This window comes from Ascaphus truei, chromosome 20, assembly GCF_040206685.1.
Source record: "Ascaphus truei isolate aAscTru1 chromosome 20, aAscTru1.hap1, whole genome shotgun sequence".
Lineage (NCBI taxonomy): Eukaryota > Metazoa > Chordata > Amphibia > Anura > Ascaphidae > Ascaphus > Ascaphus truei.
In genome coordinates this window covers 23,245,520-23,271,826 of record NC_134502.1, presented here as the reverse complement: position 1 = coordinate 23,271,826, position 26,307 = coordinate 23,245,520, and the positions used below count along the sequence as shown (strand labels likewise).

General features: G+C 48.4%; 1 protein-coding gene across 1 annotated transcript in view; it reads right to left on the bottom strand.

Annotated features, from left to right (window-relative positions):
• The window catches only part of PDE4A (phosphodiesterase 4A), a 375,781-nt gene that overhangs the window by 309,491 nt on the left and 39,983 nt on the right, over window positions 1–26,307 (bottom strand). The window contains exon 2 of the mRNA XM_075577433.1: window positions 7,563–7,789. Within this exon, the coding sequence (XP_075433548.1) occupies window positions 7,563–7,789 (227 nt within the window). The remainder of the gene's footprint in view (window positions 1–7,562; window positions 7,790–26,307) is intronic.

Sequence of the window (26,307 nt, the reverse complement as noted above, 5' to 3'; positions counted from 1 at the left end):
TAGAAAAACGGCACGTAGGGTTGCGTTGTAAAGCGTTGGATATGCCCTTCGTTGTAAAGTGAAACGTTGGATAATGAGGACTACCTGTATAGGGGTATCAAAATCACAGCAACATAGTTTATAGGGTCTGCTATACTCCATATAATCCCCCCTATTGCTCCATATAACCCCTCCCTATAACTCCTCCTATTGCCCCATATAACACCTCCCTATAACTCCTCCTATTGCGCCATATAACCCTCCTGGTAGGGAAGCAGTTAACGGGATCGGTCATGTAAAACTCTGACTCAGGCCCTCATTCTCTCTCGTCTTGATTACTGTAACCTCCTGCTGTCCGGCCTTCATGCCTCTCACCTGTCTCCCCTACAGTCTATCCTAAATGCTGCTGCCAGAATCACTCTACTCTTTCCTAGATCTGTCTCAGCATCTCCCCTCATGAAATCCCTCTCCTGGCTTCCGATCAAATCCCGCATCTCACACTCAATTCTCCTCCTCACTTTTAAAGCTTTACACTCTTCTGCCCCTCCTTACATCTCAGCCCTAATTTCTCGCTATGCACTATCCCGACTCTTGCGTTCTTCTCAAGGATGTCTTCTTTCTACCCCTTTGTATCTAAAGTTCTCTCCCGCCTTAAACCTTTCTCACTGACTGCCCCACACCTCTGGAATGCCCTTCCCCTCAGTACCCGACTAGCACCCTCTCTATCCACCTTTAAGACCCACCTTAAGACACACTTGCTTAAAGAAGCATATGAATAGCACTGTGGATAATCCTGAACACATGATACATAAAGCTTGTCCCCCTGCAGACGCACTTACCAGAACTCCCTCCTACTGTCTCTGTACGTTCTCCCTACCTACCAATTAGATTGTAAGCTCCTCAGAGCAGGGACTCCTCTTCCTTAATGTTACTTTTATGTCTAAAGTACTTATTCCCATGATCTGTTATTTATATTATCTGTTATTTATTTGATTACCACATGTATTACTGCTGTGAAGCGCTATGTACATTAATGGCGCTATATAAATAAAGACATACAATACAATACAATGTAGCAAGGCTCCACTTCTTGTAAGTACAATAATATGTCACATTGCTGGTGTTAGATCTTGTCGGAGTCGCCCTGCGTCTGTCGGATGAATTATTCAGGGGTCTTCTCCTGTTCTCTCATAACCTCCGTTTGTCAGAGCGATGGGGAAATCAACCCAGCATAGAAATCAATGGCGAGGTCCCCCCCCCCCCCCCCCTCCCTGGAGTTTCTTGGAAAGGGACCTTCTTGAATTTCACTTTAAGTGAGAATCAGAGAATCCAAAGGCGGGTAAATTGGCTTCGTTCGGGAAGAGAGAGAAATGATCCGACAGACGGCGAAAGGTCGGCCCTGGTTTTCCGGAAAGAGGAACCCCAAGGAAGAAAGTACGTCAAGCTGTGTGTTAAACCCCATCGCCCCATATAACCCCTCATATTGCCCCATATAACCCCTCCCTATAGCTCCTCCTATTACCCCATATAACCTCTCCCTATAACTCCTCCTATTACCCCATATAACCCCTCCCTATAACTCCTCCCATTAATCCATATAACCCCTCCCTATAACTAATGAACACGCTGCGCTGTATAATGATGCAGAGTATCTCTATACACTGATAATAAACACGCTGCACTGTATAATGATGCTGAGAATCTCTATACACTGATAATGAACACGCTGCGCTGTATAATGATGCTGAGAATCTCTATACACTGATAATGAACACGTTGCGCTGTATAATGATGCTGAGTATCTCTATACACTGATATTGAACACGCTGCGCTGTATAATGATGTTGAGTATCTCTATACACTGATAATGAACACGCCGCGCTGCATAATGATGCTGAGTATCTCTATACACTGATATTGAACACGCTGCGCTGTATAATGATGCTGAGTATCTCTATACACTGATATTGAACACGCCGCGCTGTATAATGATGCAGAGTATTTATACACTGATAATGAACATGCTGTGCTGTATGATGATGGTGAGTATCTTTGTACACTGATAATGATCACGCCGCCCTGTATAATGATGCTGAGTATCTCTATACACTGATAATGAGCACGCCACGCTGTATAATGATGCAGAGTATCTCCGCACACTTTCACCCTGCTGACGATAACACGCACACGGGGTATAACGTCTGTTCCCAGGTCCCTGGGTAACTGGCATCGGGACACACTCGTGACTCGTTAGTGGTGTAACGATCTGCAGACAGAGCATCCGTAACTCCACGCGCTCGGAAATCAATCGCATGAAAGGGACCGCGTCTCGCAGTTAATGACATGTAGGGACCCGCGGGTTATTTTAATGAGTATTGAGTAGAGTCCGGCAGAGAGCACAAGAGGTGAAATTACATTATTGACTCCCAGAGAGGTCCGACGCAGGTCCCAACACTCTGGAACGGTGAGGCTGGGTTGTGTTAACCCCATCGCTGCCACAGAGTGTAAGCTCTGCGGGGTAGGATTCCCTTCTCCCAATGGTTCCCCCTCTCCCTGTATTGTACCTGTGTCCCTCTGTATATTAGAGTGTCAGCTCTGTGGGGCAGGATTCCCTTCTCCCAATGGTTCCTCCTCTCCCTGTATTGTATCTGTGTCCCTCTGTATATTAGAGTGTAAGCTCTGCGGGGCAGGATTCCCTTCTCCCAATGGTTCCTCCTCTCCCTGTTTTGTATCTGTGTCCCTCTGTATATTAGCGTGTAAGCTCGCGGAGCAGGATTCCCTCCCTCTTCCTCCTCTCCCTGTATTGTATTTGTATCCCTCTGTATATTAGAGTGTAAGCTCTACAGGGCAGGATTACCTTCTCCCAATGGTTCCTCCTCTCCCTGTATTTTATCGGTATCCCTCTGTATATTAGAGTGTAAGCTCTGCTGGGCAGGATTACCTTCTCCCAATGGTTCCTCCTCTCCTTGTATTGTATCTGCATCCCTCTGTATAATAGAGTGTAAGCTCTGCGGGGCAGGATTCCCTTCTCCCAATGGTTCCCCCTCTCCCTGTATTGTGCCTGCGTCCCTCTGTATATTAGAGTGTCAGCTCTGCGGGGCAGGATTCCCTTCTCCCAATGGTCCCTCCTCTCCCTGTTTTTTTGAATCTGTGTCCCTCTGTATATTAGCGTGTAAGCTCGCGGAGCAGGATTCCCTCCCTCTTCCTCCTCTCCCTGTATTGTATTTGTATCCCTCTGTATATTAGAGTGTAAGCTCTACAGGGCAGGATTCCCTTCTCCCAATGGTTCCTCCTCTCCCTGTATTTTATCGGTATCCCTCTGTATATTAGAGTGTAAGCTCTGCTGGGCAGGATTACCTTCTCCCAATGGTTCCTCCTCTCCTTGTATTGTATCTGCATCCCTCTGTATATTAGAGTGTAAGCTCTGCGGGGCAGGATTCCCTTCCCCAATGGTTCCTCCTCTCCCTGTATTGTATCGGTATCCCTCTGTATATTACAGTGTAAGCTCTGCGGGGCAGGATTCCCTTCTCCCAATGGTTCCTCCTCTCCCTGTATTGTATCTGTGTCCCTTTGTATATTAGAGTGTAAGCTCTGCGGGGCAGGATTCCCTTCTCCCAATGGTTCCTCCTCTCCCTGTATTGTATCTGTGTCCCTCTGTATATTAGAGTGTAAGCTCTGCAGGGCAGGATTCCCCTCTCCCAATGGTTCCTCCTCTCCCTGTATTGCATCTGTGTCCCTCTGTATATAAGAGTGTAAGCTCTGCGGGGCAGGATTCCCTTCTCCCAATGGTTCCTCCTCTCCCTGTATTGTATCTGCGTCCCTCTGCATATTAGATTGTAAGCTCTGCGGGGCAGGATTCCCTTCTCCCAATGGTTCCTCCTCTCCCTGTATTGTATCTGCGTCCCTCTGTATATTAGATTGTGCACTCTACTCATCTCTCCCTCCCGAACAGCATTTAAATAACAGTTAAAATCCTCTCAGCCTTAGAATAGTTATATTTAGTTTGAGTATAATTTATCTCTCATTTCCTGCTCTTGAACTCTGGCCCTCCCTCTTATCTCCTCCTCTTCAGTGAAGCTCGTTCATCTATCTTAAAGCTACAGACCAAGCAATATCCTACATGTGTGTTTTTTTTAAATAAATCAGTTCTGTGCTATGAGAAAATACTTGTAGCATTTAAAAAAACAAACAAAAAAAGCCATTTTAAAGACATGTTTAATGTATTCTAATGTAACAGGCATTTTACTTCCTATAGCAACCATTTACAAAGTCACATCTCCTTCCCCTTCTGAAACAGCATCACCTTTTTGAGCCCTGCCCTCTCACTAGCAGTGAACCAATTGAATCTCGTGCCTGCCTGGTCACATGATCTTCCTCACAGAACTTTGGCTGTCGGTGCAGCAAAAGAGGACCCAAGATGCATTTAGTGAATCTTCGCAGATCGATCACATGAGAACGGATCTATCAGCAACTTAGCTAATCATTTCTCAGTGTGTAGATTGTATTGATGCAAATATTGACTTAAAAAAAATATATATATATATATATTTTAAACGACTGCCTGAACTGCAGCTTTAATATCACTATATAAATAGCCCACCCTATGCAGAGTCTTTCCGTAAAGCTGCACTCCCATCTTTTGGTCCAGAACCACACATCTCCGTTATTGACTTAACGACACGCTAAAGAGGATCTTCAAGGCTCAACAACGCAGTGTGTTGTGCTGTTTTTATAGGGCATGTAGAGACCTCCCTGCCTCGCAACTTTCTCCTCCTAAGTTCACTTAAATCCGTCTCCTGGCTTCCCATCACGTGCAAAGTGGTCCTCCTTACCTTCAAGTCTCTCCACTCATCTGCTGCTCGTTACATATCAGCGTTGATCTGTCGCCATGCCCCTGCTTGTCTCCTGCGCTCTACCCATAACTGTCTCCTTTCTGCCCCTTTCACCTCCACTGCTTTCTCTCTCGCCTTAAGCCCTTTTCCCCCCTCACTGCCCCCTTACCTGTCGGACTCCCTCACACTCGGTATACGCCAAGCACCTTCTCTCCCCCACCTTTAAGACTAACCTGATAACCCACCTCTTAAATGAAGCATTCCATTAACCAGGACTCATGGCTACTGCCCCCCCATCCACAGTCGCTCCCACCAACGACTGCCACCTACTGCACTAATTCCCTCACCTGCTGCCTCTGTAAGTTTCCCATCATACCACTTGGATTTCCTTTGTGTACACGGCACACCTGCGAGCACGTGACTTGTCTATGTGACGAGGGTTAATGCACACCGCTATCTAGCTGATCCAATTCCTGAGGAAGCGAGTGATCTCGCGAAACGCGTAGTTCCCTGCCGGTGCATGCTCGGAGTTTGGTCGCTGTCGGCTTCCGTACTATAGATGGAGGACTCGAGGCGGTATCCGGAGCTGACCAGTGCATTTTTGTGTGCGAGTCTCTGATATTCGTTATGTTATTAATAAATTGTACATGATTTTGACTGCGGATTTGCCTCTTCCCTTATTGGGACTACGGGAGAGACGTCGGTCACTCGCCACCAGAGTGCCCGATCCAATTGGTGGAATGAATAGGAGGAGGGCCTACATTTCTGACCCCAAAGATCTTTTTGATGTGAATTAACTCGCACACGGCCGTGTGAGTATTTTATATTTATTTATTTATCTGTTGTCACTTCCCCCAACATTGTGATTTGCGGTCACTTTATCCTAAAGAGGGAGAGACAAACTTACGTTGTTTTTAGATTTTTATCTTGGACTATATGCGCTGACCATAAACAACACATTTCCAATCGTCTTCTCGCAAGGTCCCCCAAATGAATACTATCTCCCCTCAATGCGTCACATTGTCACAAACAGCACACCTGATGTATGTATGTGACAAGGGTTAATACACACAGCTAACTAGCTGGCTCACCTTTCACCTATGTAAGGTACCTCAAAAATGAGTAATATCTTCCCTCAATACGTCACAATATATATCTTCACCCGCTTCCACCACCAAAGAAATAGCAAAAATGTAATTTGCAGAGTCCATCGGTCTCTAGTTTACTATGAAAACTATGCCCTTAACACACAAATATCTGTTGTAGCAAAATGTGTCCGAAAATGTAAAGTACTCTCTGCAAAGCGTGCCACAGTTGAAATCAGAGCCCCACAAAATTACTTATTACAGTTGAGATTCATTTCCAAAAAGCACAGGTTGCAGAAAAAGATCATGACAAGAACATAACAATATAACAATGCAGACAGTTTCTTCAAATAAAAAGATAAACAAACAAGATGGCCCTATATGTTACCACATGTAATAGGTTCTTCCCAGAGAGGTCACTGGCATCGGAAAGATGAGAATCCCGTGTCTGATTCCAAAACACACTTCTGATCTCATAACTCAAGTGCAGGGCTTATATCCTAAAACCCTTTCATTGAAAACAATTGATATCCCGCCTTCTGGGTGTGTTCTCAACCCACAACTTGCATTAATCTCTCTGAATGATATTTTTACGACTTAAGAAAGAAAAAGACAAACTTTGCCTTAAGGAAGGTAGGAAATTTCCACACCTCATTTGAATAGGCTTAACATCACATTATTGTGACGCGATAATGTGTTATCTTTCAACAGCGTGACGTATGTCTTACCTAAAGGAGCTGTTGCTTCCATTCAGACTCTGAAATATGGGTTTTGGAGGAGAGGAGGCGGGAAGGAGGAGAGGGGAAGGGAGAGAACAGGAGAGGAGATAGGAAGGGCAAAGAAGAGGAGGAGGAGAGTGGAGGAAAGAGAGGAGGGAGGAGAGAGGAGAAGATGGGAACAGTGAGGATAGAAGAGATGAGGAAGGCGAAGAGAGGGGAAAGTGGAAGGGAGGAAAGGAGACAGGAAAGGAGAAAGGAGGGAGAAGATGAGAGTGGGGGAGAGTGGAGAGAGAAGATGCGAGGAGAGGAGAAGATGCGAGGAGAGGAGAGAGGAGGAAGGAGTTGAGGGGAGAGTGGAAGGGAGGGGAGGAGATAGGAAGGGAGATAGAAGGAAGAGAGGAGAGGAGGAGGAGAGAGGGGGAGGAAATGGGGATAGGAGGAGAGTAGAGTAGAGAGAGGAAGGGGGAGGAGAAGATAGGGAGGGAAGAGGAAGGAAGGGGGAGTGAAGGAGAGGAGAGACAGAAGAGAGAGTGCGCAAAACCCATATTTCAGGTTCTGACCAAGTTTAGGTGTGACCCAACTAACGTAACGTTATGTCCAACAGATGTACGTTAGGTTATCAGCTCTTTCACACGTCGTTATCACTATCACAGGAGGGGACAGGTAAGTCATAATGACCATCAATGGACATCAATAACCATCACGTGAAGTAACTTAACGAAGCTCAGTGCTTTAATAAGCACAGCCCAGGTAATTAACCAATTAAAGTTGTGGGACCCCCCCGCCACCCCCCCACGCAAAGCAGCACATAAAACACATTTAGGCGACAGGTTAACCCCTTGGTTGCTACACGACGCGCCAAGTTGAACCCCCACATCCACCCACCGCCACTGCCACACTTTGACATCACATAGTAAAAAATGGCGATTTTTGTGTCCGCCCCCTACCTGTCAGCATCGGCGTGGGTGATAGAGATACGGGGAGGGATCCGCAGCGGGAGGGTGGTGGGTCTCTGGACGCTGTTGTAGTCGGGGGACCGGCTCCTCTCCCCGGGTCTCCATGGTGGGACCTGAAGAGTGGAAGAGGGTCTTCGACGCGCTCTGCGAAGGTCGGCCCCCAGGGTGCTGGAGGACGTGTAAGACCTGCTGTAACTCCCGGAGTCGTCCTTGATTTTCTGCGGGGAGTGAAAAATATGGCTGTGTTATTACAGGATTCCCTTCTCCCAATGGTTCATTCTCTTTCCCTCTATTGTATCTGTGTCCCTCTGTATATTAGAGTGTAAGCTCTGCGGGGCAGGATTCCCTTCTCCCAATGGTTCCTCCTCTACCTGTATTGTATCTGTGTCCCTCTGTATAATAGAGTGTAAGCTCTGCGGGGCGGGATTCCCTTCTCCCAATGGTTCCTCCTCTCCCTGTATTGTATCTGTGTCCCTCTGTATAATAGAGTGTAAGATCTGTGGGGCAGGATTCCCTTCTCCCAATGGTTCCTCCTCTCCCTGTATTGTATCTGTGTCCCTCTGTATATTAGAGTGTAAGCTCTGCGGGGCAGGATTCCCTTCTCCCAATGGCTCCTCCTCTCCCTGTATTGTATCTGTATCCCTCTGTATATTAGAGTGTAAGCTCTGCGGGGCAGGATTCCCTTCTCCCAATGATTCCTCCTCTCCCTGTATTGTATCTGTGTCCCTCTGTATATTAGAGTGTAAGCTCTGCAGGGCAGGATTCCTTTCTCCCAATGGTCCCTCCTCTCCCTGTATTGTATCTGCGTCCCTCTGTATATTAGAGTGTAAGCTCTGCAGGGCAGGATTCCCTTCTCCCAATGATTCCTCCTCTCCCTGTATTGTATCTGTATCCCTCTGTATATTAGAGTGTAAGCTCTGCGGGGCAGGATTCCCTTCTCCCAATGGTTCCTCCTCTCCCTGTATTGTATCTGTGTCCCTCTGTATATTAGTGTCATGTTCAATGGGTTAACGGGTCAGTCCCACATAATGACTTAATGACAGTGACGTGTTTAATGGGTTAAAGTAGGGGTGCTCCACCCTGCCTGCTCTACCCCCCTGCTTGCGCCCCCCTTCTTACCCTGTCTCTGGCGTTTCTGACATCACAACGTGACCCCGCAGCGTCAAATGGCGCTTCGCCAGAAGCCGCCAGAGACAAGGTAAGGGAAGTTTCAGAGGCCTCGCGCTCTCCCCCGGCATTTCATTTAAATGCTTTGGGGAAAAGCGCGGGGCCTCTGTAAGCTACACACACCCCCCAGAAAATTCAGTGCCCCCCCTGAGGGGAGCACCCCCAAGTTTGCACACCTCTGGGTTAAAGGGTCAGTCCCACGTAGGAGCAAAATTATCTAATGAGAGGAATGTGTGTAATGGGTTAAAGGGTCAGTCCCACAAAGGAGCAAAGTGACCTAATGACAGGGACGTGTGTAATGGGTTAAAGGGTCAGTCCCACAAAGGAGCAAAGTGACCTAATGACAGGGACGTGTGTAATGGGTTAAAGGGTCAGTCCAACGTAGGAGCAAAGTGACCTAATGACAGGGACGTGTTTAATGGGTTAAAGGGTCAGTCCCACTTAGGAGCAAAGTGACCTAATGACAGGGACGTGTTTAATGGGTTAAAAGGTCAGTCCCACGTAGGAGCAAAGTGACCTAATGACAGGGACGTGTTTAATGGGTTAAAGGGACAGTCCCACATAGGAGCAAAGTGACCTAATGACAGGGACGTGTGTAATGGGTTAAAGGGTCAGTCCCACAAAGGAGCAAAGTGACCTAATGACAGGGACTTGTTTAATGGGTTAAAGGGTCAGTCCCACGTAGGGGCAAAGTGATCTAATGACAGGGACGTGTGTAATGGGTTAAAGGGTCAGTCCCACGTAGGGGCAAAGTGACCTAATGACAGGGACATTGCATTGACATATATATATATATATATATATATATATATATATACAAATATAGCTGTATGCTCATCTGCATGTCTTAGACAGGTCTGCAACCCCGCCTTTCCCCATTATCACCCAGCATACAGCACTTCCACTGCAGCAAGGGATTCTGGGAAATGACATGCAAATGAGCACACAGTGTCACTTTTAGCCTCAATAACCATTTTTAACATGGTTCCCTATAGGTTTATTGAGGCAAAAAGTGACACTGTGTGCTCATTTGCATGTCATTTCCCAGAATCCCTTGCTGCAGTGGAAGTGCTGTATGCTGGGTGATAATGGGGAAAGGCGGGGTTGCAGACCTGCCTAAGACATGCAGATGAGCATACTGTACAGCTATATTTGCATATTTGCTTTCCTGTGGAGGGTTTTTGTCACTTTTTTTACTCACCATAACTTAACTCAGTATTATTTTTTATATATATATATATTTACAATTATTAGTAGTACATAAACCTGAAGTTGAATAATCGTTGATGCCAGCACAAGGAGTTAAAACATTTAGAATGATTTTTTTTTTTAAAAGAGCCGAACGATTCCATTTATAATTCAGCTGCCGATAACACTGGGCCCTGCTGTATTTCTAAGGGCGACGCGTGGATCACTGCGGAAATCGTTAGCAGGGTAATTGGCAATAATGGAATATCTCACGGTCTGTAAGTCTGCGTGTTCTCCGAAAGGCCCGTGATTGTGCCTTGTGCTCCTTACAAAAGACTCGTTAAGTGATTGAAGTTTAATTAGAGACAAGGTTACAGGAACAGCGAAGTTTATCCAGCTGTAAAACGGAGCCCTTGTTTTAGCTTGAGGCCATTCCTTTGCGCCGTCGTAACTGCCGGTTAACGCATTAGGGCTTCTGCAGACCACGTGGTCTCGCAGAATGAGGTGAATCTCGCCCTGACAGGAGACGCTGCTTTGAACGCTCTCCTTCGCGTCATAACTGTAGAAGAAACAGAGCTTCAGCCATGTTGTAGGAGGACAGTCTGCCAGAGACTTTGGTTATTGCGTAGCTACAGCAAGAGATACATATGTACAGCCAGACCGAGGTCTGACCCACTGCATCATAACCCTAACTCCACGTGTCATAACCATGACCCAATGCACCATAACCTCGCACCATAACTGCGTCCCTCGCTCCGTAACCCCACCCATTGCTCCATAACTCCACCCCTCACACCTTAACCTCACCCCTCGCATGGTAACCCTGATCCATTGCAACAAAACCACACTCTTTGTATCATAACCCCACCCATCCCATCATAATCCCACCTATTCCACCATAACACCACGTCAACAGCATGATAACCACACTCCTTCATGACATAACCCCACCTATTCCATCATAACCCCATCCCCTCGTGCCATAATCCCATCCGATTTCGCACAGACAAGTCCCTAGTTTCTTAAACCCGTTCCCTTCTCAGCATAACCCTGCCCCTCATGGCATAACCCCGCCCCCTAACCCCACCGACTTGGTACGGACATGCCCCCTCTTGTCATAGACCCTGCCCCTTCTTGCCATAACTCCGCCCCCTGGCAGATACTGGATCTGATGCGCTGTAGTTGAGGAGGGGGGTCACTCACAAGATCTCACGCAAGTGGGAGCAGCAGCGGATTTAAAGATCTGCCGCCCCAAGGCACGTACACGTGGCGTCCGCCTCCATGCCGCCGCCCTCCTTCCGAATCACGGCGTCAAGTGGCGCTGTGGACGTCGCCACCGTGATGTCACACGGCGTCACGTTGTCATGGTGACGCAACGTCATGTTGTCAGTTGACGGCACAACACCCCGTTACCATGACAGCGAGACGCTGTGTAACATCACATCGGTGACGTCCGCGGCATCACTTGACGTCACCGCCACATGTAAGTGCCTTCCCGTCATGCCCGATAGACCCGAGAGCGCAGCAAATGTATATGGGGGCGGACATTTTTGCCGCTCCCCCCCCCCTAAATTTTGCCACCCTAGGACCAGGCCTATCGGGCCTAATGGGAAATCCGCCACTGAGTGTGAGGCCTCCTCACACACAAGTTGACTAAGCAGTGTGCTCAGAGGGTGTGCCAAAGACCCCTCAGAACGAGGCTCAGTGCCGATCCGAGCGGGAAATTCAAACTTGCTCTGTGCATTGGGATTGAGGATACAAGGGAGGTTTGATAGGATTGGTGCAGAGGATCGCGTCCCTTGTACCAGTAAGGTTTGAGGCCAAGATCAGCACATGAGCAGAATGGCTGCAGTTCTGCTGATTCGGAGCGGCCAAAGATAGGAGGGTACAAGCTCACCCCACGGATCTGCTGCTCGTGTCCTAGAAGTCATGAGTAACGCCTGAAGGGACCATATCTGCAAACACCACATTACTGTTGATTACACATACCGGTTTCCATTCCATGTCTTTGCGGAGTTACAGGCATGCAACGGTTAACCCAACACATAAAAGGGCTCCAAGGCTGTGCCAACACCTACGGGGTTCCCTTAATAACACAGGGTCCTTTGGACCTGAGGAGAGGCATTGAGAGACGAACAGTGACTCACATGGTGGTGCATTGTTGTGTATAACCTGTGTTGCATGATAAATGTATGATCCTTTTGATACAGGATCACCGATGTGTTACTGTGCGAGCCAATGAATATAAGCCCCTGTTTTGAAAGATACGTGTTGTGTCATACTGTCTGATCTCCGCCAAGCTCTCTGCTAGCGGCCTAGCATATCGTTCACATAGGGGAGTAGGACTTGGGCCCCCGCCCTAGAATATGTACAATCAGTCTGGGGAACTAAAGAGGAGTTACATATATATCCCACACAATGTAAACTCCTTTAGAGTCGGGCATGGACGGTTACAGATAGTCAGATACATAGACAGACATAGACATGCACATACAGACTGACAGATGCATAGACAGACAGGCAGGCAGATAGATGCATATACAGACAGACAGATACATATACAGACAGACAGACAGATACATATACAGACAGATATTATTATCCTTTATTTGTAAAGTGCCAACAAATTCCACTGCACAGTACAGCGGGGTACAGAGCAGTACAGAGGGGTACAAAGCAGTACAGAAGGGTACAAAGGAGTACAGAGGGGTACAGAGCAGTACAGAGTGGTACAGAGGGGTATAGAGGGACACAGAGGGGTATAGGGCAGTACTAAGGGGTACAGAGGAGCACAGAGGGGTACAAAGCAGTACAGAGGGGTACATAGCAGTACAGAGGGTCACACAGGGGTACAGAGCAGTACAGAGGGGTACAGAGGGTCACACAGGGGTACAGAGGGTCACACAGGGGTACAGAGCAGTACAGAGGGTCACACATGGGTACAGAGGGTCACACAGGGGTACAGAGCAGTACAGAGGGGTACAGAGCAGTACACAGGGGTACAGAGGTGCACACACGGGTACAGAGGGGCACACAGGGGTACAGAGCAGTACAGAGGGGCACAGAGTGACATCCATTACATAAACAGAATGAGATACAAGCAATGACAGACGAGCGCACACATACAGAAGGTCGATAAAATGAATTTGGGGTTATATATATATATATATATATGTGGGATTAAGAACATGATTGCTTTAGGGCGAGTACCCACAGTGCACTCAATAGAAAACATTATAAAAGTCCCAGCAAGGTCAGGAGCCGCTGATCTGTAGAATATGTATTACTCTGCGGAGGAAATGTTCTCTGAGCCGAGAGGAGGCTCGGTAATGTCTTCATACACGGACAAAGCCCAAGGACTGAGGTTAATGAGAACCGCAGAGTCTCTCTGTGATACTGTGTACTGGCAGGACAGGGGCAGAGAGACGGGGGAGAGGGGCAGAGAGAAGAGGGGGACAGGGGCAGAGAGAAGAGGGGGACAGGGGCAGAGAGAAGAGGGGGACAGGGGCAGAGAGAAGAGGGGGACAGGGGCAGAGAGAAGGGGGGACAGGGGCAGAGAGAACGGGGGACACGGGCAGAGAGAAGAGGGGGACGGGCAGAGAGAAGGGGGGACAGGAGCAGAGAGAAGGGGGGACAGGGGCAGAGAGAAGGGGGGACAGGGGCAGAGAGAAGAGGGGGACAGGGGCAGAGAGAAGGGGGGACAGGGGCAGAGAGAACGGGGGACACGGGCAGAGAGAAGAGGGGGACAGGAGCAGAGAGAACGGGGGACACGGGCAGAGAGAAGGGGGGGACAGGGGCAGAGAGAAGGGGGGACAGGGGCAGAGAGAAGGGGGGACAGGGGAAAGGAGAAGAGGGGGACAGGGGCAGAGAGAAGGGGGGACAGGGGCAGAGAGAAGGGGGGACAGGGGCAGAGAGAAGGGGGGACAGGGGCAGAGAGAAGGGGGAAAGGAGCAGAGAGAAGGGGGGACAGGGGAAGGGGGAGAAGGGGGGACAGGGGCAGAGAGACGGGAGACAGGGGCAGAGAGAAGAGGGGGACAGGGGCAGAGAGACGGGGGACAGGGGCAGAGAGAAGAGGGGGACAGGGGCAGAGAGAAGGGGGGACAGGGGCAGAGAGAAGGGGGGACAGGGGCAGAGAGAAGAGGGGGACAGGAGCAGAGAGAAGAGGGGGACAGGGGCAGAGAGAAGGGGGGACAGGGGCAGAGAGAAGAGGGGGACAGGAGCAGAGAGAAGAGGGGGACAGGGGCAGAGAGAAGCGGGGACAGGGGCAGAGAGAAGAGGGGGACATGGGCAGAGAGAAGAGGGGGACAGGAGCAGAGAGAACGGGGGACACGGGCAGAGAGAAGGGGGAAAGGGGCAGAGAGAAGGGGGGACAGGGGCAGAGAAAAGAGGGGAAAGGAGCAGAGAGAAGGGGGGACAGGGGAAGGGAGAGAAGGGGGGACAGGGGCAGAGAGATGGGGGATGGGGAGGGAGAGAAGGTGGGGCAGGGGCCGAAAAGGGGGGACATGGGTAGAGAGAATGGGGGACAGGGGCAGAGGGAAGGGGGGAAGAGTAGAGTGAAAAGGAGACAGCGGCAGAGAGAAGGGGGGGACGGGCCGAGAGAAGGGGGGACAGGGGCAGAGAGAAGGGGGGACAGGGGCAGAGAGAAAAGGAGACGGGGGTCCTCATTGGATGAATCGTGCACGTGACCCGGCCGTCACGTGGCAAATTCAAACAAGTTTGTCCCACCACGAATCGGCCGCCTCGGCGCTCCCGCGCACGCACGTTCTATGGACATGCACCTTGGCCTCCAGTTGTTTGTATTTGGCACGAGCGATGTCGCTCGCAACGTCGGATCCACTACGGACTAAGAGGTCCCACACATCTCACCTAAAAAAAGCCAATACTGAGCGAGCCACTCCTCCCTCTTGAGCCACACTAGTCTCGGGACACCATCCCTTTAAGCTCCGCAACACCCCACCACCAACACCCCACCACCAACACCCCACTTCCCTGCTCCAACATACTCATCAAATGAAGGGAGGGAGGGTGGAAACGTCTCCGATGGGGGCTCGGCAGGAGGAGAGAGGTAAGAATCCTACCTCCACCGCCTTGACCTGATGTTACAAGCCCCCGGAGAGAGGTAAGAATCCTACCTCCACCACCTTGACCTGATGTTACAAGCCCCAGAAGAGAGGTCCCTCCGAACTAAGTCTCCCTCTACTGGTCCAGGGATCTCGTTACCTTCATAGGTCAGGCATTTCCAAGGTCCCTTGGGAACCCTGGGAAAGTGGTTGGTAGTATTTAAATCGCCTCTCAAAACCTCACCCATATAGATATACATTCTTCCTTAAATATGTTTGACTAGATGATTTCGTCTTTGTTGTTACACTGGTGAGACCCGTTAACCCATTACACACGTCCCTGTCATTAGGTCACTTTGCCCCTACGTGGGGCTGACCGTTTAACCCATTACACACGTCCCCGTCATTAGGTCACTTTGCCCCTATGTGGGACTGACCCTTTAACCCATTACACACGTCCCCGTCATTAGGTCACTTTGCCCCTACGTGGGACTGACCCGTTAACCCATTAAACACGTCCCTGTCATTAGGTCACTTTGCCCCTACGTGGGACTGACCCGTTAACCCATTAAACATGCCCCTGTCATTAGGTCACTTTGCCCCTACGTGGGACTGACCCTTTAACCCATTAAACACGTCCCTGTCATTAGGTCACTTTGCCCCTGCGTGGGACTGACCCTTTAACCCATTAAACACGCCCCTGTCATTAGGTCACTTTGCCCCTAAGTGGGACTGACCCTTTAACCCATTAAACACGCCCCTGTCATTAGGTCACTTTGCCCCTAAGTGGGACTGACCCTTTAACCCATTACACACGTCCCTGTCATTAGGTCACTTTGCCCCTGCGTGGGACTGACCCTTTAACCCATTAAACACGCCCCTGTCATTAGGTCACTTTGCCCCTGCGTGGGACTGACCCTTTAACCCATTACACACGCCCCTGTCATTAGGTCACTTTGCCCCTACGTGAGACTGACCCTTTAAACCATTACACACGCTCCTGTCATTAGGTCACTTTTCCCCTACGTGGGACTGACCCGTTAACCCATTAAACACGTCCCTGTCATTAGGTCACTTTGCCCCTATGTGGGACTGACCCTTTAACCCATTAAACACGTCCCTATCATTAGGTCACTTTGCCCCTATGTGGGACTGACCCTTTAACCCATTAAACACGTCCCTGTCATTAGGTCACTTTGCTCCTACGTGGGACTGACCCGTTAACCCATTAAACACGTCCCTCTCATTAGGTCACTTTGCCCCTACGTGGGACTGATCCTTTAACCCATTACACACGTCCCTGTCATTAAGTAACTTTGCTCCTACGTGGGACTGACCCATTAACCCATTAAACACGTCCCCGTCATTAGGTCACTTTGCTCCTACGTGGGACTGACCCTTTAACCCATTACACACGTCCCTGTCATTAGGTCACTTTGCTCCTTAATCAGACTGACCAATTACACACATTACCAGCCTCTATAATTCCATACATCTTTCCTGACAACTCCGCAGACTCCCGCTCTTTGCTAAATGTACTGTAGCAGTAGAAGGAAGATTGGGCGTATTCGAGTAGAGTTTTAACAGGACCCTTGAGTCTTCGATGAGTAAAAGGTCAAATGATTTCATAGTGACAGATGAGAAATGGACAGTTCCAAAGTCTATAGCTCCCACCGCAGGGTGACAGTGACACAGTCACACAGACAGGAGGGAGCTATGGGACATGGAGTCTGTCCCTCCCTCCGCAGGGTGACACAGTGACACAGACAGGAGGGAGCTATGGGACATGGAGTCTGTCCCTCCCCCCGCAGGGTGTCACAGTGACACAGACAGGAGGGAGCTATGGGACATGGAGTCTGTCCCTCCCCCCGCAGGGTTACACAGTGACACAGGCAGGAGGAAGCTATGGGACATGGAGTCTGTCCCTCCCCCCGCAGGGTGACACAGTGACACAGACAGGAGGGGGCTATGGGACACGGAGTCTGTCCCTCCCCCCGCAGGGTGACACAGTGACACAGACAGGAGGGAGCTATGGGACATGGAGTCTGTCCCTCCCCCCGCAGGGTGACACAGTGACACAGACAGGAAGGAGCTATGGGACATGGAGTCTGTCCCTCCCCCCACAGGGTGACACAGTGACACAGGCAGGAGGGAGCTATGGGACATGGAGTCTGTCCCTCCCCCCGCAGGGTGACACAGTGACACAGACAGGAGGGAGCTATGGGACATGGAGTCTGTCCCTCCCCCCGCAGGGTGACACAGTGACACAGACACGAGGGAGTTATGGGACATGGAGTCTGTCCCTCCCTATAACTCCTCCTATTGCCCCATATAACCCCTCCCTATAACTCCTCCTATTGCTCCATATAAACGTTCAATATAACTCCTCCCATTGCTCCATATACCCCCTCCCTATAACGCTTCCTATCGTCCCATTTAACCCCTCCCAATAACTTCTCCTATTGCCCCATATAGTATCATGATTAGTGAACAGGTCTGAATAATTACCTCAATGGCCTATCTAATTGGACGGCATTGAACTGGCTACCATGTAATGCCTCTAAAGCCGAGCTGGTCTTGATAGGCCCTAAAGCAAAAAACAGATGCTATGAGTAACGCCTTCAACGACCTAAAATCTATCACTCCGCCATCCCTAGGTGAGAGAAGGTGAGGAGCCTCTGGGCTATTATTGACACAAACATCATCGATCAGCCTCGTATTGCATCTCTTGTGAAAAAAACGTTACTTCCAAATCCATCGGCTGAGACAAATGAAGGCCTTTCTCACATTAATGAAGCTACAGATAGTAGCGCAGGCCGTGGTCCGCTACAGACTGGATTTTGCCCATTCCCTGCTGATGGGCCTCCAAAAAATATAATATGGAAGCCCTGCAGCTGGTGCAAAAACGTCACAGTCCGTCTTATAGCTGGCAAGGCCAGGAGAGCCCACATCTCCCCAGTATTACACGAGCTTGACTGGCACTGGTGGAGCAAAGGGTTTATTTTAAGGCTGAGGCCCCAGTGACTGCGTGCATAACCCCTCCCTATATCTCCTCCTATTGCCCCATATAACCCCTCCCTATAACTCATCCTATTGCCCCATATAACCCCTCCCTATATCTCCTCCTATTGCCCCATATAACCCCTCCCTATAACTCCTCCTATTACCCCATATAACCCCTCCCTATATCTCCTCCTATTGCCCCATATAACCCCTCCCTATAACTCCTCCTATTGCCCCATATAACCCCTCCCTATAAGTCCTCCTTTTACCCCATATAACCTCTCCCTATAACTCCTCCTATTACTCCATATAACCCCTCCCTATAACTCCTCCTATTGCCCCATATAACCCCTCCCTATAACTCCTCCTATTACCCCATATAACCCCTCCCTATATCTCCTCCTATTGCCCCATATAACCCCTCCCTATTACTTCTCCTATTGCCCCATATAACCCCTCCCTATAAGTCCTCCTTTTACCCCATATAACCTCTCCCTATAACTCCTCCTATTACTCCATATAACCCCTCCCTATAACTCCTCCTATTACTCCATATAACCCCTCCCTATAACTCCTCCTATTACTCCATATAACCCCTCCCTATAACTCCTCCTATTGCCCCATATAACCCCTCCCTATATCTCCTCCTATTGCCCCATATAACCCCTCCCTATAAGTCCTCCTTTTACCCCATATAACCTCTCCCTATAACTCCTCCTATTACTCCATATAACCCCTCCCTATAACTCCTCCTATTACTCCATATAACCCCTCCCTATATCTCCTCCTATTACTCCATATAACCCCTCCCTATAACTCCTCCTATTACCTCATATAACCCCTCCCTATAACTCCTCCTATTACTCCATATAACCCCTCCCTATAACTCCTCCTATTGCCCCATATAACCCCTCCCTATATCTCCTCCTATTGCCCCATATAACCCCTCCCTATATCTCCTCCTATTACTCCATATAACCCCTCCCTATAACTCCTCCTATTGCCCCATATAACCCCTCCCTATAATTCCTCCTATTACCCCATATGACCTCTCCCTATAACTCCTCCTATTACTCCATATAACCCCTCCCTATAACTCCTCCTATTACTCCATATAACCCCTCCCTATAACTCCTCCTATTACTCCATATAACCCCTCCCTATAACTCCTCCTATTACCTCATATAACCCCTCCCTATAACTCCTCCTATTACTCCATATAACCCCTCCCTATAACTCCTCCTATTGCCCCATATAACCCCTCCCTATATCTCCTCCTATTGCCCCATATAACCCCTCCCTATAAGTCCTCCTTTTACCCCATATAACCTCTCCCTATAACTCCTCCTATTACTCCATATAACCCCTCCCTATAACTCCTCCTATTACTCCATATAACCCCTCCCTATATCTCCTCCTATTACTCCATATAACCCCTCCCTATAACTCCTCCTATTACCTCATATAACCCCTCCCTATAACTCCTCCTATTACTCCATATAACCCCTCCCTATAACTCCTCCTATTGCCCCATATAACCCCTCCCTATATCTCCTCCTATTGCCCCATATAACCCCTCCCTATATCTCCTCCTATTACTCCATATAACCCCTCCCTATAACTCCTCCTATTGCCCCATATAACCCCTCCCTATAACTCCTCCTATTACCCCATATAACCCCTCCCTATATATCCTCCTATTGCCCCATATAACCCCTCCCTATAACTTCTCCTATTGCCCCATATAACCCCTCCCTATAATTCCTCCTATTACCCCATATGACCTCTCCCTATATCTCCTCCTATTACTCCATATAACCCCTCCCTATAACTCCTCCTATTGCCCCATATAACCCCTCCCTATAACTCCTCCTATTACCCCATATAACCCCTCCCTATATATCCTCCTATTGCCCCATATAAACTCTCCCTATAACTTCTCCTATTGCCCCATATAACCCCTCCCTATAATTCCTCCTATTACCCCATATGACCTCTCCCTATAACTCCTCCTATTACTCCATATAACCCCTCCCTATAACTCCTCCTATTACCCCATATAACCTCTCCCTATAACTCCTCCTATTACTCCATATAACCCCTCCCTATAACTCCTCCTATTACTCCATATAACCCCTCCCTATAACTCCTCCTATTGCCCCATATAACCCCTCCCTATAACTCCTCCTATTGCCCCATATAACCCCTCCCTATAACTCCTCCTATTGCCCCATATAACCCCTCCCTATAATTCCTCCTATTACCCCATATGACCTCTCCCTATAACTCCTCCTATTACTCCATATAACCCCTCCCTATAACTCCTCCTATTACTCCATATAACCCCTCCCTATAACTCCTCCTATTACTCCATATAACCCCTCCCTATAACTCCTCCTATTACCTCATATAACCCCTCCCTATAACTCCTCCTATTACTCCATATAACCCCTCCCTATAACTCCTCCTATTGCCCCATATAACCCCTCCCTATATCTCCTCCTATTGCCCCATATAACCCCTCCCTATAAGTCCTCCTTTTACCCCATATAACCTCTCCCTATAACTCCTCCTATTACTCCATATAACCCCTCCCTATAACTCCTCCTATTACTCCATATAACCCCTCCCTATATCTCCTCCTATTACTCCATATAACCCCTCCCTATAACTCCTCCTATTACCTCATATAACCCCTCCCTATAACTCCTCCTATTACTCCATATAACCCCTCCCTATAACTCCTCCTATTGCCCCATATAACCCCTCCCTATATCTCCTCCTATTGCCCCATATAACCCCTCCCTATATCTCCTCCTATTACTCCATATAACCCCTCCCTATAACTCCTCCTATTGCCCCATATAACCCCTCCCTATAACTCCTCCTATTACCCCATATAACCCCTCCCTATATATCCTCCTATTGCCCCATATAACCCCTCCCTATAACTTCTCCTATTGCCCCATATAACCCCTCCCTATAATTCCTCCTATTACCCCATATGACCTCTCCCTATAACTCCTCCTATTACTCCATATAACCCCTCCCTATAACTCCTCCTATTACCCCATATAACCTCTCCCTATAACTCCTCCTATTACTCCATATAACCCCTCCCTATAACTCCTCCTATTACTCCATATAACCCCTCCCTATAACTCCTCCTATTGCCCCATATAACCCCTCCCTATAACTCCTCCTATTGCCCCATATAACCCCTCCCTATAACTCCTCCTATTGCCCCATATAACCCCTCCCTATAATTCCTCCTATTACCCCATATGACCTCTCCCTATAACTCCTCCTATTACTCCATATAACCCCTCCCTATAACTCCTCCTATTACTCCATATAACCCCTCCCTATAACTCCTCCTATTACTCCATATAACCCCTCCCTATAACTCCTCCTATTACCTCATATAACCCCTCCCTATAACTCCTCCTATTACTCCATATAACCCCTCCCTATAACTCCTCCTATTGCCCCATATAACCCCTCCCTATATCTCCTCCTATTGCCCCATATAACCCCTCCCTATAAGTCCTCCTTTTACCCCATATAACCTCTCCCTATAACTCCTCCTATTACTCCATATAACCCCTCCCTATAACTCCTCCTATTACTCCATATAACCCCTCCCTATATCTCCTCCTATTACTCCATATAACCCCTCCCTATAACTCCTCCTATTACCTCATATAACCCCTCCCTATAACTCCTCCTATTACTCCATATAACCCCTCCCTATAACTCCTCCTATTGCCCCATATAACCCCTCCCTATATCTCCTCCTATTGCCCCATATAACCCCTCCCTATATCTCCTCCTATTACTCCATATAACCCCTCCCTATAACTCCTCCTATTGCCCCATATAACCCCTCCCTATAACTCCTCCTATTACCCCATATAACCCCTCCCTATATATCCTCCTATTGCCCCATATAACCCCTCCCTATAACTTCTCCTATTGCCCCATATAACCCCTCCCTATAATTCCTCCTATTACCCCATATGACCTCTCCCTATAACTCCTCCTATTACTCCATATAACCCCTCCCTATAACTCCTCCTATTACCCCATATAACCTCTCCCTATAACTCCTCCTATTACTCCATATAACCCCTCCCTATAACTCCTCCTATTACTCCATATAACCCCTCCCTATAACTCCTCCTATTGCCCCATATAACCCCTCCCTATAACTCCTCCTATTGCCCCATATAACCCCTCCCTATAACTCCTCCTATTGCCCCATATAACCCCTCCCTATAATTCCTCCTATTACCCCATATAACCCCTCCCTATAACTCCTCCTATTACTCCATATAACCCCTCCCTATAACTCCTCCTATTGCCCCATATAACCCCTCCCTATAACTCCTCCTATTGCCCCATATAACCCCTCCCTATAACTCCTCCTATTGCCCCATATAACCCCTCCCTATAACTCCTCCTATTGCCCCATATAACCCCTCCCTATAACTCCTCCTATTGCCCCATATAACCCCTCCCTATAACTCCTCCTAAGACTGCGTCCAGGGTGAATGGAGCCGGGCGGAGACGCGTGGAGGCTGAGGGAAAGCGGGTGCTTTCCCTGGCCTTAGACCGCGAGCCGTCCGGGGGCGTGTCGGGGGGGGGGGGACTGTGACGTCACGGAGCTGGTTCGCCCTCATTGGGCAAACCGCTCACGTGACCGGCCCTGCGCTCCCTTGAGCTCTTGAATTTAACATTTTGCTAAGACTTACGCTTCCACACGCCTGCGGACGCGTGCGCGAGCCCCTGCTAAAGCCGCTGTCATTGCGGCTGCAGGGGCTCACTGCCAAGCAGCAGCGCGCCTCAGCACGGGTCAGCGCTTATGCGCTGACCATGACCGAGGCCTAATGCTCCCAATAACCCCTCCCTATAACTCCTCCTATTACTCCATATAACCCCTCCCTATAACTCCTCCTATTACTCCATATAACTCCTCCCTATAACTCCTCCTATTGCTCCATATAACCCCTCCCTATAACTCCTCCTATTGCCCCATATAACCCCTCCCTATACCTCCTCCTATTGCCCCATATAACCCCTCCCTATACCTCCTCCTATTGCCCCATATAACCCCTCCCTATACCTCCTCCTATTACTCCATATAACCCCTCCCTATAACCCATCCTATTACTCCATATAACCCCTTCATATAACTCCTCCTATTACTCCATATAACCCCTCCCTATAACCCCTCCTATTACTCCATATAAACTCTCCCTATAACTCCTCCTATTACCCCATATAACCCCTCCCTATAACTCCTCCTATTACCCCATATAACCCCTCCCTATAACCCCTCCTATTACCCCATATAACCCCTCCCTATAACTCCTCCTATTACTCCATATAACCCCTTCATATAACTCCTCCTATTACTCCATATAACCCCTCCCTATAACTCCTCCTATTACCCCATATAACCCCTCCCTATAACCCCTCCTATTACTCCATATAACCCCTCCCTATAACTCCTCCTAAGACTGCGTCCAGGGTGAATGGAGCCGGGCGGAGACGCGTGGAGGCTGAGGGAAAGCGGGTGCTTTCCCTGGCCTTAGACCGCGAGCCGTCCGGGGGCGTGTCGGGGGGGGGGGGGACTGTGACGTCACGGAGCTGGTTCGCCCTCATTGGGCAAACCGCTCACGTGACCGGCCCTGCGCTCCCTTGAGCTCTTGAATTTAACATTTTGCTAAGACTTACGCTTCCACACGCCTGCGGACGCGTGCGCGAGCCCCTGCTAAAGCCGCTGTCATTGCGGCTGCAGGGGCTCACTGCCAAGCAGCAGCGCGCCTCAGCACGGGTCAGCGCTTATGCGCTGACCATGACCGAGGCCTAATGCTCCCAATAACCCCTCCCTATAACTCCTCCTATTACTCCATATAACCCCTCCCTATAACTCCTCCTATTACTCCATATAACTCCTCCCTATAACTCCTCCTATTGCTCCATATAACCCCTCCCTATAACTCCTCCTATTGCCCCATATAACCCCTCCCTATACCTCCTCCTATTGCCCCATATAACCCCTCCCTATACCTCCTCCTATTGCCCCATATAACCCCTCCCTATACCTCCTCCTATTACTCCATATAACCCCTCCCTATAACCCATCCTATTACTCCATATAACCCCTTCATATAACTCCTCCTATTACTCCATATAACCCCTCCCTATAACCCCTCCTATTACTCCATATAAACTCTCCCTATAACTCCTCCTATTACCCCATATAACCCCTCCCTATAACTCCTCCTATTACCCCATATAACCCCTCCCTATAACCCCTCCTATTACCCCATATAACCCCTCCCTATAATTCCTCCTATTACTCCATATAACCCCTTCATATAACTCCTCCTATTACTCCATATAACCCCTCCCTATAACTCCTCCTATTACCCCATATAACCCCTCCCTATAACCCCTCCTATTACTCCATATAAACTCTCCCTATAACTCCTCCTATTACCCCATATAACCCCTCCCTATAACTCCTCCTATTACCCCATATAACCCCTCCCTATAACCCCTCCTATTACTCCATATAACCCCTCCCTATAACCCCTCCTATTACTCCATATAACCTCTCCCTATAACCACTCCTATTGCCCCATATAACCCCTCCCTATAACTCCTCATATTACCCCATATAACCCCTCCCTATAACTCCTCCTATTGCTCCATATAACCCCTCCCTATAACTCCTCCTATTGCCCCATATAACCCCTCCCTATAACTCCTCCTATTACCCCATATAACCCCTCCCTATAACTCCTCCTATTACCCCATATAACCCCTCCCTATAACACCTCCTATTACTCCATATAACCCCTCCCTATAACACCTCCTATTACTCCATATAACCCCTCCCTATAACTCCTCCTATTACCCCATATAACCCCTCCCTATAACTCCTCCTATTACCCCATATAACCCCTCCCTATAACACCTCCTATTGCCCCATATAACCCCTCCCTATACCTCCTCCGACATATTCTGAATCCACATCAGGACGAGCATTCTGAGGCAGGGAGAGAGGATGAGACACAATTAGCATGGTACAGTATTTGCATATATTGCACATTGGGATTCGCGCTCCAGGCCTTCTGACGGCCTGCGCTGACATTTATAATACATGTTTGCAGTGCGCGCAAAAAAAAACACAAGATATTTATATGGAAACTGGTCTGACATCTGACCCTGGATTCAACAGCAAACTTACACGAGCCTGCTCGTGATAGCATAAAAGTAGGAGGTGGAAATAGACACACGTGAGTGTGTGTGTGTATCTATTTATGTAAGATGGGGGGATGAGGTGAGAGAATGGGTTTGAACGACGTGGAGAAGAGAGACTTTTTACCACAGAACACGGAAGATCATTGGAGAAGCTTCATACAGCAGTGCGGAGACGAGGGCTGAAGATGACGATGATATATATATATATATATATATATATATAGATAGATATATAGATATATATACATACAGTCATGTGAAAAATAAAGTACACCCTCTTTGAATTCTATGGTTTTACATATCAGGACATAATAACAATAACAATAGCAGGTTTAAAAATTAGGTAAATACAACCTCAGATGAACAACAACACATGACATATTACACCGTGTCATGATTTATTTAACAAAAAATAAAGCCAAAATGGAGAAGCTATGTGTGAAGTACACCCTTACTGCTTCCATAGGAATTAAGATGCTAAGTAGCAGACAGGTGCTGCTAATCAAATGCCCTTGATTAATTGATCATCAGCAAGTGTGACCACTGTAGAGGGAGAAAGGGGGTGGCCCGGTATTAAAGGGGTTGCACCCCATATGGCCATCCCCTGACCTCACCAGAGAGACAAGGGGTTAACTGGACTGCGGTCCAGGGATGTGGTTTGCACTTTGTTATACCTTGAAAATGTATGTTCCCCTGTTCCCATGTTTCATTATAAGCATGTATTTTAATGTTTTAAAGTGCATTTCTGTATCTCCAGTTCTGGAGGTCGCAGAGAGTTCATATTTGGCCAATATGTGGAGTCAGTGTAGGCATTAAAAACTGGCAAAGGTCGACCCACTGAGCCCCCCAGAATGGAACTTATTAATATGTGTAGATATTAAAGTGTATATGTATTTTATTTTGGATCTGTTCTGAAAATGCAGACGCCATTTGCTAGGCTAATAGGTCATGAAGGGCAGACGGCTGAGTAGCCTAAGCACGGTGATCAAAAGTTAACTGCCTTGATTGTTACCCAATGTCTAGGGATTAAGTATTAATCAATC